The 14,860-nt window shown below is 30.9% G+C and overlaps 1 protein-coding gene across 2 annotated transcripts in view; it reads left to right on the top strand.

The window, feature by feature from the left end:
- The window catches only part of LOC142332210 (uncharacterized), a 46,901-nt gene extending 38,087 nt beyond the window's left edge, over positions 1-8,814 (top strand). For both annotated transcript variants that reach the window (XR_012758221.1, XM_075378502.1), the window contains one exon: positions 7,039-8,814. Coding sequence is in view for 1 of the 2 variants with exons in the window: in XM_075378502.1 (XP_075234617.1) it covers positions 7,039-7,068 (30 nt within the window). In the remaining variant the exon portion in view is untranslated. The remainder of the gene's footprint in view (positions 1-7,038) is intronic.
- Positions 8,815-14,860: the final 6,046 nt, after the last annotated feature.

The following is a 14,860-nucleotide window of genomic DNA, read 5'->3' as shown; positions in this document are numbered from 1 at the left end:
ATTTAAAGTTGCGTTTAAAAAATCTAATTTTCATTATTATTTGAATAACTTCAAAGGACTAAGAACTCGCTAAAGACTCCATAGGCATACAGGTACTTATTTAAGTTAAATATACTTATATAGATTTAAGATTACATTAGGGTAGAGATAATGTGGAAATGCTGTTTTCCGTTTTCTATTTTCCGTCGACGAGAACCCAAACAAATATCTAGACTTGGGTTAATTTACCAAGAGAATGATGACTTGTCACCGATGAAGTTTAAGAGAATGAGGTTGGATCTCGATGAATTGCGAAGGAAGTTTAAAATCCAAACTGAAATGATTAAAGATTTAAAATTAAAAATTGAGCAAATAAAAACTGAACATGCTAATGTAGTACTTGCGTTAGAGGCCAAAAATGATATATTAAATGAAAAGGTAGACACCCCATTATCTGATATAAGTATTATGAAACAAGAATGTAATGAGATGAACGATGACATTTCTATTTTTAGTATCGTGCAAAACATTCTCGACCAGGTCGAATATAAGGAAAGTACTACCTTTTCTCCCGTTTTGTCAGATGTTCCAGCATCTGATAAAACTGGAGAATAAGGTAAACAAAATTACCGTACAGTTATCTAAATTATACTTTCAAAATTAAATTTTTTTTTTTTAAATTTCAAAAATCTTTTTAACTTTATAAAATTTAAATTTTTTAAATATACACTTTTCATATTTTGTTCAATTAAACAAAATTAATGTATCCATTATCTAAATTATACTTTCAAAATTAATTTTTTTTTTTTTTAAATTTCAAAAATCTTTTTAACTTTATAAAATTTAAATTTTTTAAATATACACTTTTCATATTTTGTTCAATAAACAAAATTAATGTATCCATTATCTAAATTATACTTTCAAAATTAAATTTTTTTTTAATTTCAAAAATCTTTTTAACTTTATAAAATTTAAATTTTTTAAATATACACTTTTCATATTTTGTTCAATTAAACAAAATTAATGTATCCATTATCTAAATTATACTTTCAAAATTAATTTTTTTTTTTTTTTAATTTCAAAAAACTTTTTAATTTTAAAAATATACACTTTTCATATTTTGTTCAATATCAGATAATACCAGTGTCGTACAATGATTTTCAACCGCCCAAAATTTACAGAAATTTTATTATTCTATTATTTGAAGAATAATTTTTTTTTCGTGTATTAATAATAATAATAATGTGTATTTACAATACACACATCCAAACAGTAAAAGAAGATGCGATGCCACCACTTCTTACTCCGTCGCTGAATCTCATAGCATTTCTTCAACAGATCCGCTTTATTTACATCACCCATATGACAGTTGTATTCCCGAACATGTGGAGGGCATGGGAATAGCTTTTTTGTTTTCTAGTCGCACTGGTGATTTGCCTGGAATCGTGATAATTAGAAATGAAAAACTAGGCTTGTTGTCTATCCATTTAACTATCGAAATGTCTGGCGTTGTTGACCTCCAGTCACTGTTACCCCGTTGTTTTAGTTTACTGTCTTTTTGGTAAATGTTTTCTCTCCTAGCGGATAGTTACAGAGGCTTGGATTTTTTGGCCTTGTAGATCTTTCAGTAGGTCTACTGAAGTAAAAAAATTATCAAAATAAACTTATGATTGTAGCCAGCTATATCTGATGTCAAATCCTTCTATAGCACCAAGGCTCTTCTCAATAACATTTTTATTTTTTTCAGTATATATCTGAAATTCACAGATATAGCCTGTCTGATCCGCTCGCGTCCAAACTTTGTAACCCATTTTTATGGGTTTTAGTGGCATAAACTGTTTGAGACTTGAGCGACCTTTGAATTTAATCGTAGACTCATCAGTAGACTGAAATTCCTCGGGGTTATAACTTCCAAGAAATGTTTTTGATATTGTATCTAAAAAAGGACGTATTTTATAAAGTTTGTCAAGTCCAGGATCGCCGTGTTTTGGCATTGTCTGGTTATCGTTCAGATGAAGATTTGTCAAAAACCACCCAAATCTGTTTACCGACATTGCTGAAGCAATAAAAGTATCTCGTAAAGCAGAGTCAGATGACCAGTAGTTCCTAAAGCCGGATGATCTTTTTATGCCCATCAAGATGTTTAACTCCAGAAATGTTTCAATTTCTTTTGCATTTGTTAGTACGTAATTGCAAGCTCCCTCTTTGTTGGGTGCAATACAAATTTGTTTGATATTAGATATAATCAATTAATGTATCAGGAAAGAGAATTGTAAAATATTCAATCGGTGTAGCGTTAATAATAATATAAAAACAGTTATAAGTTTATATTTACCTGCACCAGAGTTATTATTATTATTACTACTCGTGAGAGTTTTTCTGTCCACCATCGGGCGCGTCCCGAGTTGGCAGATAGGGGAACGCTCGGCAGATATGCCGGGTAGGGAAGAAATAAAGTATAACGTCACAGATATAGCCTGTCTGATCCGCTCGCGTCCAAACTTTGTAACCCCTTTTTATGGGTTTTAGTGGCATAAACTGCCACGGCATCCTGGCGCGACAAATATACTGCTCAACGGCGGTTCTGGTCGCCCCGAGGGTGCTTAAACAAATTAGTAAACGAGACAGGTAGAATAAGGAAATGGTTAGAACAGACATTTTTGCCAGTCGTTAGAGCGAGCTAGATGACTACAATCACTTGAATAATTAAATAAAACTGTAGTGCGTAAAGAATATGAAAAGAGATTATTCAAATTTTTAGTTCAGATTACGACATTTATTATACAATTTTGCCGCCCCCGCTACGCTACGCCACACCCCACTTATCTACCTCTTCATTTAAATAATATGAAAGACACATGAAAAGAATGGTCAAAGTGTCAAAAACATTTTAAATGCGAATTTGAAAAACCGAATTATTTTTCATCGTTAATTTGTAGATAAAATAGAATACGCATTATTGAAAATAAACTTTAATGGAAATACTGGTTTACAACATCTTTTTGCAAAAACCTAGACGAAAATATTAACTGGTTACATCTAACAGAACAAAACATGTTCATAGTCGGCAAGAAGTTCATAGGCAGAAGAATCAATCTGTGAACAAAATATGTTCAATAACTTACTTTCTTTTTGCACCCGGTACGATACACAGTAACATATATATTCCTGCCGAAAAGTTCTTTATAACTGTATTTAGAATTGTATTTTTTTTGTTAATTTCATATAATAGAATAATAAAAATGACCGTGTCCGTGACCTCAATTTTCATGCTTTTTTTATAATCTACCTCCTCGACAATTTCTTGTACGATAACAAAAGTGGAAATTATATCTATCGGTCATTTATTTACACGATTTTTTCAGAGATTACTTGTCTCGGGTATTAGGATGTCTACCTTTAGGTATAATATATTGTTTTCCCCCTCCGGCGTAATTATTCTTTGGTACGATCATAGTTTTGTATCTCCATTTTTATTTTTAAGTTTTTGTCTTTTCTTGGCTTTCTAAATTTCTATGTAATTCGTTGAACTCTCTCTTCGTACTTTTCTACTTCCGTCGTGGTTACATTTCAGTATTCTCTTTATAAATTTGTGAAAGTCTAGATATTACTTTGGCTGTTCTCTTATTCGTCGGGAAAAATTAAACGGAAGCAGAGTTTTCACATGTTTCTAAACTAATTAATCTTATAAGCTATATATATATTTAAACTATATGTGCCTGTATTTACGAAGTGCTTACGTCGATCAATATGTATATATATATATATATGCACACGTTAGAAAAGAGACTAGCTGAGCTGAAGACTTTTGTGAAAAGTCGCGTACGACGTTTTCAAAAACTAACGACGTATTACTCACTCTTTCTCACAGCTGATCATTTTTGCAACAGTCAAAAAACTTGAGTCATTGGTATTAACCCAAACTAGGATAGGTAAAAGGATAGGATTATTACTAGGTCAGGTAAAAAGGGAGGGTCAGGTAAAAAAGACAGGACAGGTAAAAATAATGACAGGACATTTTAATTTAGGTATTTGTAACAAAGTGGGGGGTGGAATTTTTTTCTTACCGAAGGGTATTCCCTTTTAGGGAAGGATGGTGATTTTCTCTCCTTATACCTCTGACTCGTTCTAAACATCTGTACGATGTCAAGGATACTGCCAAATTGATCAGATTTTGTAAGAAAGTAGTGATTGTACGCCGTATGTTTATTTTTTCAATAACGATTTAAGCTATAACGATATAAAGCAAGAGAATGATATAAGAGGACTGATCACCAACAAGTGAGTTGAAGGTGCCAGGGGCGACAGACAGCCCCCTGTGGAGCCATATCATTATCACATTCATAATGACTTTTATCATTAAAGTCAAATTGCAGCTATAATTTGCAGCTATAATGTAGCAAGATAACGGATTAACACAGTCAGAAGAGTAAAGAAAGACCGATGAGTCGTTATTAATCTGAAACCTATAAAATTGTAGTATACAACAAGACCAAGAAGATAAACTGGGTGATACCAACGAACCAGTTACCGTAACAGATACACAGGCGTTTGATAGTTAACATTAAAGTTTATTTTTTTAATAACGATGGAAGTTTCTTCAAAAGTAATAAAGGTAAAAAAAGAATCCGACAACTACACTAATTTTACTAATGTATAAAGATTAACTTAGTATAATATAGGCTAGAAAATTGCAGGTATAACGGTTACGAAACCAAATTATTTATATATATATATCAATACAAGTTATTTGTCTCCGGTTGAAAACTTTAACTTGAAAATTATTTGCAGGAAAAAAGTTCAGCTGATCTTGCGGTTAGGTTTTGTTGATAGCTTTCTTTTTGCAAATATTAAATAATAATATTTTAAAGAAAAAAATTAAGAAAAAATTTACTGGCACTTGTGCACAATAGGTGGTACCGCAGTTTGAAAGAAATTTGTCAAATCTGGTAATTAAAGCGACAAACTTTGGGTTATTGTTTAAAGTTTTTTTTTATTAAAGTTTCAACTAATCATTAATTAGTCGTAGTTAGCGAAGTTAAATTTGGTTAATTTATATCTATAATTATAAGTGGCAAAATTTTTTGTTATTAATATCACCCGATATAACCATTATATTTCAAACTGTGGTACCATCTAAAGTGCGCAAGTGCCAATTTACTTTTGTTTTTTTAAAATTTACAATGAAATACTTTTAGTTACACTTTACAATGTTATTCATCACTTAGATAAAATAAATTTGTTCCGTTAAAACCTTCCTATCATCATTTATTATGTGGATGATTCAGTAATAAAGAACTACCGCATACATGTTGGTAGTTTATTTCACTTTCCTAAGTATTAAATCATTAATGTTTTCAAAAAAAAATAATATTTAAAAATATGAATTCTCAGAACCAAATAGCTCACTATTACCTCTGCACGTATGAAGTATGTCTCTCATTCAACATTATTTTAAAATAACCTAGTTTTTATTATTATTCTTTGTTTAACTGCCCTAAATATCACCCTTCTTAATATTTAAACACGAGTCCTGGATGAGGGTCAGATTTAACGGTTCATTTAAGTAGTGCTACAAAAATGGATGAAGCAGGACCGATATAAAATGCTTAATAGCACAGGCAAAATGAGCCTTCAGTCAGAAATATAATTTGTTTACATCAAAAATTAATTTAAACATCAGGAAAAGATTTTTGAAAGTATATGTTTGTAATAATAAAATTAAAAAATGTTAAATACAAAAACTATGTTTATAACTAATGTGACGTGTTAAGGTTTTTAAATTTCCATTTATAAAAAAAGCCAACACTGAAAAACTTTTCGCAGGATGCATAAATTCTTTACATGGACCGTATGTTGTACTGGCTTCACGATCAAAATGTTGCAACATAACATGACGACTTTCTTGATCATATTGTGTCAGTAATGAGCCAAAAAACTTGAAATACGTACTTTCAAATGAAAAATACTGTATTGTATAATTACTGAAAATTAAGTTTGGCTAAATTTTGGGTTCTGAAACGATAGTTACTTACTCTGACCGAATGGTTTCTTAGTTGAGCAGAATATTTATTTCAGTGATGGCCGAAGTCCCCCTTGTATGAACCTATACTCAGTTCATTCTTGATTCTAATCGGAAAAAAAAACAGTTTGTTGAAGTACATTTTTGGGGTGATCAGTGCATAATAGTTGATCGTTAATGTGCTGCTCCTATTCAACTACCCCTATCTCCTGATGAATTGTGGGTAGAAAACCACCCACAATCTGAGGGATCTTGCAGTAAGTACTCCTATGAACTTGTTTGTCTAATTCCACACCTGGCAGATAATTCCTTCCTACTATCAAACCTTTTTCTCTTAATCTTGCTTTCTTCTTTTCAAACTTATCTGTGGATTTTGACAAAACATCCTTGGATTTATTTCCAAGCACGTGAGACCTGTCAGTTACTGCATTTATGTGTTTTTGTGAGGAAGCAGTTCTGTCCACAGAGCTATCCAAGAAACACTTTCTAATCTATGTGCTATACAAAAATCCCAATCCAGGGCTTGCTTATTTGCTAAAACTGAGCCTCCTCATCTCAACACGCATACTAAAAATTATAAATTTCATCTCTTAAATACTTAACATTTCCTCTAACATCTCACGAAGTAGCATCCAGATAACTGAAGGAAGTGAAAGCCAACAACAGCCTTCGGGATATAATGCAGATGAACTTTTGTAAATACTTTGACATGTCATGATTTTTAACAAATTTTATAAATGACCATGGCACGGCAATCGATGTAATTTAAAATGAAAACTGCATTTTAAACTCCACCATTTTTTTTTTCATTTGACCAATTTGTATGTTCTATAATAACTTGGAAATATTATTTTAATTATAATCTTTTATGTTATATAAACCATTAATTTACATTACCGGTGCTCATATTTAAGCCGAGCAAATATACAGTATCCTCCATAACTAACCGCTTCATGCTAGCAAACTAGATAGTATATATTACTTCTTTTGTAGGTAAATCTTTTTTTGATTAGTAATATAAATTTGTTTCGTTGCAGGCATACAAGAATAGTAAACATTATCAATAAAAGTAAATAAAAATAAAAGTTATGACAACCGAGACAATGCTAATTCATGTAGAGGCTGGTGCAACATTTAAAAATGTCAGAAACTTGTACCAGAGTAAGCGATTGGAAAATACCAAAACCTGGAAAATAAAAATGTAGTAATAGGCAAAACTGAGTCCTACTTCAAATAAGTCAGTCCTACGGCGTAGGACTGACTTATTTGAAAATGGAGAACTCTTTGATTCGCCCACAGTTTCTCTTGGCTTAAATATGACAATACATTTTACACCGTTTCTCAAGGATACATTAAAAATATGGCTGAAGAAAAAAGAAAGAGTACTCTTTATTCACAAAGCATCTTTCACACACAATCAGAACCGATAGATAAGAAATTCCTTCCTTAAGATGAGAAATTTGATACAAATGTACTTGAAAGCCTGTTAAGATCTTATGTGGAGAGGTTAATGCCACTACACCAGGAAAATGGTGATCTGACTTACTAATATATGATGGTTAATAAATTTCAGCAGCTGACAAATGGAGTCTCATAACATAAAAAGAAGCTTAAGTTTTTCAAACATATTATCCACTGTACAATGGTGTACATTTTGTATACAATAATTTATATGTACAAACAAGATACAGATACAAAAAAAAAAAAAAAAGAATCAAAAAAAATACAAAAAATCAGAAATAAGCCATATCTATATAGTGCGAGTGCAAAGTCACCAGTAAATTTGAAATCTAGTTACAGCCATCTGATATCCTTTTTCTTTTGTAATGCTAAAACAACAGTTGATGAAGTATGGAACCTGTAAATGTCACCTTCACCTAAGACAAATCATGCTAATGCATGAAATGATTTCTCTTTTGTAACCAAAATGACCGCTGGATCTGAAAACAGTTGTGATATTTACATTTCAGTGAATGCATATTTATTCAAATGAGATGTAAAAAAATTCAACTGGACACTATGAATCAAAAAATTATGATTATAGCATTTTCGACCACAAAGACATTATTCTGACAAAATTCATGGAACCTGAAACCTAAATTATATCAGAAATTTATTCTGAAATGCTAAAGAAGATTCAAAGCAGAAAAAACAAACAGCACCAATCTGCTCACAAAGGACCTTGTTCTTCAGGAAGACAAAATTCCACAAATCTAATAAGGGCTCAACTGGAGCAGTTGGCTTAAGTGGAAGACTTTCAATCATCTTCCAGCTGCCTAATCTTTGTGCAAAGTGATACAACAATCTCTTTGCCAAGAAGAAAATTTTGAGCTCAGATCTTTGGCTGTGATGGAACTCAGAAGATCTACAGATATCTATAGCTACCGCACAACATTTTGAAATATTATGAGGAACTCATACAGTTAACAACGAGGCTGGGAATCCAAGCATTAGAGTTCTTCCACAAGAGTCTGCAGAAGCTGATATTGCAGTATAATGTGTGTCAAATGTCTGCAACAACTTGGGAGAGAAGTAACATGTATATGTTACATATGTAATAAAACCTCTTTTGCTACTTTTTTATGTTTCCTTCAGAAATATGTAGGTGTGCACAAAGGAAAGCTACTTAAATCAATTAATCCAACTACATAAATTTATGTTAAAAATAGAAGTTAAACTGGTTGTGATTATTATGGCACATGGTACTCATATATGAAAAACAATGAAAAAAAAACCTTTCATTAGATATATAATTAAAATAATTTAATATAATTAAAAGGAAAAAATTTTCACACCTTAGGTGGTAATTTGGAACGATGCATTAATAAAAAATAATTGTCTTTATCAGTTAACATCTTTTTTTTATTTCTTTTATTTTTTCACTTTTACAGAATTAATAATTAATGGAGTAATCCTAATACTAATTATAATATTACTTAACTTAATCATACTTAATTTAACATTGTTTTAAAATGCAATTTAATATTTGTTACTTAACTTAATTATACTTAATTTATATTATTTGTAAAAGATGAAAGATTAGGTGTCTACAAGGGTCTTGCCCGTTTTGTGGCACCATCCCTTTTCTATTAATCTTTTTAGTTAGAGTAAGGGGAAAAGTAAACAGTTTTATCTTAGTTTTGGTTCAATTCATGATTTACTCTGGTGGAAACTCATCTTTTCTGCGGTTAAGTATAGAGAAGATCAATCGTCGTCAAATATTTATGTTTACTAATAAACCTTTCATCCAGTGCTACTCGTTAAGTTATATATGTAAAAAATCTATTACTATGTTAAGACCAATAGTATAAAGCATTATAATTAATTATATATGTAATCATAAATCATGTAATTCCATGGAAAATACTTTCAGCGTCATCAATATTAATCAGCCATCGTCTTAGTAGCTTTAAGAAAGTGTGTATGTTCCTACTGGTCTTTTTATGATTAGGAAGTATGTAATACAATTTAGGAGCAGTACTTGAAAAGAACTTCATACAACTCGTTTTATTTGCTCTGGGGACATATACATTCCTTCTACTTCTAAGTTTGTACTCGGTTATTGTACTATCTCTATGACCACTTCTGATAAAGAAAATTTTCATTACTTTATTAACATAAAAATAACATAGCGGTAATATATAGACAATTCCCTAAATATTGGCAAAGGATGATCCGTAGTTTTTTTTTACTTATCATTCTAACGAATCTTTTTTTGGATTTTGATTATGGAATCTAAATTTGTAACATAAGTTCCTCCCCAACAGCCGATGCCGTAGTCTAGTCGACTATGCGCAATAGCAAAATAAAGTTTTCTCATGGTTATTTTTGGAATAGTTTGTTTAAAAAATAAAATATTCTAAGATAGCTTAAAAGTTTTTGCTTTAATAGCGTAAGATAATTCTTCCAGGTTAGACCACTAACACAATGCCCAAGTACCAAGTATTTACAGATATCACGTTGTTCGATCTCGCTACATTCTAAACAGTCGGATTTATTTATCACACATTTTTTACATTTATATTTTATTGTAAGTGGCAATTTTATTTTCCCCTTTAAGCAGAAGTTGATATACAAAGTTTTTTCAATGCTCAAGATCATAATGATTTGAAAAGCATAACCGCAGTGCGTCCAAATCTGATTGCATGTCCTCAGCCACTTCTATGCAGGTGTTGCGGACATAACACAAGGCAGTATCATCTTCAAACGCATATACATTACCTTTAAGCGGTGCCGAACAGACACTATTTACATATATTATGAATAGTATGGCTCCCAATATGGATCCTTGTGGGACTCCATATTGTACCCCAGCAAAGTTACTTTTTTTATTCTCACGCACTGTCACCTGTTGATCAGATAGCTCTCAAACCAATCAAATGAAACAAATCTTTAACGTCAATTGTATTATCAGCAAAAATTTTATAAACTGACAAAAAAATAATAAGGGGCAATAATTGTTAAATTCTAAAGAATCATTCTTTTAAAAATTTAAATAATTTTATTATATCTATAATACAGAAAAAGTACAGTTTTAAATGAGATGTTTATTAGATTTTTCCCTGGGCACAAAATGATGTGTCGTTGTTAGTGCCCAGACACAATATTATCGTAAGCAAGTAAAAATTAACTTAAAAATTTATCAGATTTAAAATGCCTATTCCATATGCTAAAAGCAAAAACAACAAAAAATCAATATTAAAAATCTAACTTAAAACAACAAAACTGCTATCTTGTACATGCTAAACAGATAAAAAGTGAAGAAACACATTATAATAACCAAATATTTGAATATATATGCATGGCCTAATGAAAATAATAACTTCCCTTATCAGTTTTTCCTGGATGAGGAGCCCGATGGTGACACATTGTCCTTAACTGAACGAAGTTTATTATTGATAGTAGCATGCCACTCACCACAAACCACCTTCTTCAGAAAACAGCTAAGATCATCAGAAAAAACACGATCGGAGAAAGAAGGCTGAAAACAAGGCTCTTTTGCCGCACACTCATCGCCTGAAATTCCAATACGGCTGGAAAACCAACAGAAGCTCACAAATGTATTATTATGTTGAGTCATTTCATAGATAACAGACTGTAACTCATGAAGCGTCTGGAGTACGTCACTAATCGCCTGCAAGGCCTAAGTACATTTACGGCTTTATCAACAGCAAACAACTTATGTCAAAAACACTGGCATTGCTGAAAGGCCAAACACGTAACTGGAGAGGTAATTATAGACTTAGAGATAAGAAAAAGTGATGAGCTCTGATGCCAAGTGGGGTAGTAGATCTTGGCCATTCCTGATATTAAGATATTGTTTGAAGAACGCCAGTCAAAAGTCGGATGATTTGGTTGCGCTTTAATGCAGGCTACGTAGGAACAGATAATCTATACCAATGATCCACTGTCCACTAGTAGAGTTACCACAAGGCTTGAACAAAACGCACCTATAGCAAGAAAAACCTACTGTATTAAATGCGGTGTTTATTAGGAAGGACTTCTTGTGAATTTAGCACACCTTATTATAAGAAATCGAGGAATATCATTATTGTCATAAACCTTCCATGAGCTTATGTTAAAACACTTCAGATTAAGAGACCGATTTGAAAGAAGCTAGCAGTTCCTTTTTTTTATACTTTGGAAATGCAAGATCAGTTATTATCTTTAGGTTGCAAAGTTGTAAATGGATGTAAAATTTGTATTAAGTTCCTGCAAATTCTCATTAAAATTTTTATCCGATAGCAGTAGTTGAGAAATGTCATTGCTCTTTCCAGGCAAGATGGGTTAATACCCTTCACAAAACTGAGGAAGCTTTAGCCTTGTTACTGGAGTCAGTGATCCTGTGACCTTAATACAACTCTTTTTAGCAGTATAAATATACATATTTAACATTTTTTTATATAACTGTAAATAATTTATGAAGGAAGTATTGTTGTTAGATTTACACAATTTATATAGTTCTTTTCTTATTACAAGAATTACCTACTGTAGTTTGATCCAAACTTTATCACCTTTACCACTAGTTACCGATGACTAATTTAGTTTACCTTTACCGCTAAGAGAAAACAATATTAAAATAATATTTAAATGTTGTTAAAAAATACAAAATAAAATTTTAACATCATTCATTTTCTCTTATAAATCAAATAAAAAGTTCCAGTTCACCTTCTATATATGAATTGAAACATTTCTTGTTTTAAACATTCATATTGTTATATGTAATAATTATATACTGTTTTTAAATATATGTGTATAAGAGAATTTTGGCTTCTGATGGGGGGTTAACAGACCATTGGTACTATAAAGTTTGGATGTGAACAGGGATCACATTTTAAATTATTTGCTGGGAAAGGTTAGAAACACCATTGCAGACTGTTGTTCTCTTCTCTTATTTTGCCAAAGTATAAGTGATATATAATAGCTACAGGAAACAAAATATTAGATAGTAATTTTATTACAACTTTGTTAATGAAACGTTGACAAAAAATTTTATAATTCAAGCAAATGAGGTAATATTGATCTCCTTAGTTATGTTAGCAGCCCTTGTTGTAGTTTTGTTGTAGGAATTTTCAGCCCTTTATGATTTGTATAAATATTGTTTCACCATCAATTTCAGGAATTGTTGGGAGATATTGCAGCATATGATTATTGTCTTTAACTGAAGAAAGAGCACAAAAATGTACTGTGCCTAGCCAAACTCTTCTATAATTCGAGAAACATACTCTACAATCAATCAGTATCAGAACAAACAGTCAGACAAGTAATAAACCATGTAATAAATCTACCTCTCGTCAAAGTCTTCAGTTCAAAATTACAAAAACAATTCATAAAATTCAAAATAAAAGTTCATATGAAATTCAAATACTGTACAAAATCAATCGATGTACAGAGAAAAAAATTACATATAATTTTATTTTATATTATTCTAGTAATAATACCTATTTTTATTTCTTAAATTATTTACTTAATTTTTTCTTACTCTATCTTACTTTATTTTTTCATCCGCTCTGTAAAGGAATGAAAATTAAAACGTATTAATAACATTAAATTCTTAACAGAGCATTTACCTCATATGCTCGCTTCTCTGTATATGGATCAGCCGGTGTTTCAATTGGATCAGTTACAGGAATACCAAGACGATTAAGAAAATTTTGATTAAAATGATCACAGTTTGTAATTTTGAAAATTCTACCATGAAATTAAACATTTCTTCCAATATTAAGATCTATCACATCATAGAATTCATCTATATGGCAAGCGGATGGATTTGATAGACGTATCCTTTGACGAGACATCAAACATCCTGTAATCAAGCTGCAACGTATAAAATAGCATGTAATCATAAATGTCAATTAAGCTACATATATCATTCTCTTAAAAAAAATATAAGTTTAACCACTGCTAACTAACAATGTAAACACATTTCAACAGTCTACACTGTTAAAAGTTATTCTAAATGTATAATATACAAAGAATTATATTTAATGCAAAAGAGATCAGTTACTTTCTTTGAGAAAAGAAAATGCAAAGTAAAATAAAATAAAGTGTGTGTGTGTGTAAAGTGCTTAAACAATAATTGTTATAAAATAATCAATAAACTATATAGTAATCTACGTGCTTATCAAAACATTATTTTAATTTATGATTAATTTTCCTTAAAAACTTAAGGGGTTAACTTTGCTCATTGTGCTGCCCTACCTCCATATTTCTTACAATTTTTATTATTTTTCTTTAGCCATGCAATTCAATCTTTTGTGATATTTGGTAATGATCTTTTATATCGCTATCATCTGATCTTTTTTCCCAAACTTTGGTTTGTAAACAAATCTCAACTTTTTCTTTTAGACAATTTCAACCAAATTTTCTGCTGTGCTTTTGCCTTATTTCAAGAGTCTTTAAAAATCTTTTTTTTCAAACTATGCGCTCTTTTTATGTTAGAACAATATCGGTGAATAAAATTCCTACTTTCAGAAACAAGTTCTATTTCAGAATATGTTTCCTGACACTTTTGTATGACAAATCAATTGAATATATGGTGCTCAGTTTAATAGATTCTTAAAATGTTAGGTTAGGAGATAGTAATGTATATACTAGTCATCCTTCTCTTCCAGTGGTTGAAGTTGATAAAAGCTATCATCATCATTCACTAAAGGCTATGCCTTGTCGATTTAGCCACGTCACTCTCTCTCTGCTTCTCTCTTCAAGTCATTATATGAACCAAGGTTCGTCTCTTCTTTAACATTATTGATGATGGTTGCTCTCTGTCTACCTCTAGGTTTTTTACCCAAAACCTCGCCCTGAAATATAAACTGGTCATGTCGTATTACATGTCCATAGCTATAAAAACTAAATACTAATCTCCTATAAAGTTATTGTGAAAACTACTTGCTCAGGTCAGAATTCCTCAAACAGTAACAAGGTATTAAATTACACGTTTCAGTGATAAAGCATGGTTTCATCTAAGTGGCTTTTCTAACATACAGAAAAATCAAACTTTGATAACATAAACCCAGACGCATTTTAAAAATAGCCTTTACCAAGTGAAAAAATTTATGTTAGGGCATCATTTTACTGAAGAAAATTATCAGACCAATTTTTTTTTTAAATTCTTAAAACATATTTACCAGGACACTGGTAACTAAAATATTAACAGGCTGTTTTACAGCCTGAAGATAAGAATTTTTTTAACAGATGGTGCTACCGCACATACAACAGTTGAAACTATGAACTTTTTAATGACCATCTAATTTTAAAACGATTTTTTTCTCCAGGTTCCCTTATCACACGTAACCAGATCTTTTCCTTGGGAATTTTAAAAAAATGTGTATAATAATTAAACTAATACTATTAAAGAAC

This window comes from Lycorma delicatula, chromosome 11 (assembly GCF_047948215.1).
Source record: "Lycorma delicatula isolate Av1 chromosome 11, ASM4794821v1, whole genome shotgun sequence".
NCBI classification, from domain to species: domain Eukaryota; kingdom Metazoa; phylum Arthropoda; class Insecta; order Hemiptera; family Fulgoridae; genus Lycorma; species Lycorma delicatula.
The sequence above is the reverse complement of the archived record's forward strand: the minus strand, read 5'-3'. Positions and strand labels throughout refer to the sequence as shown.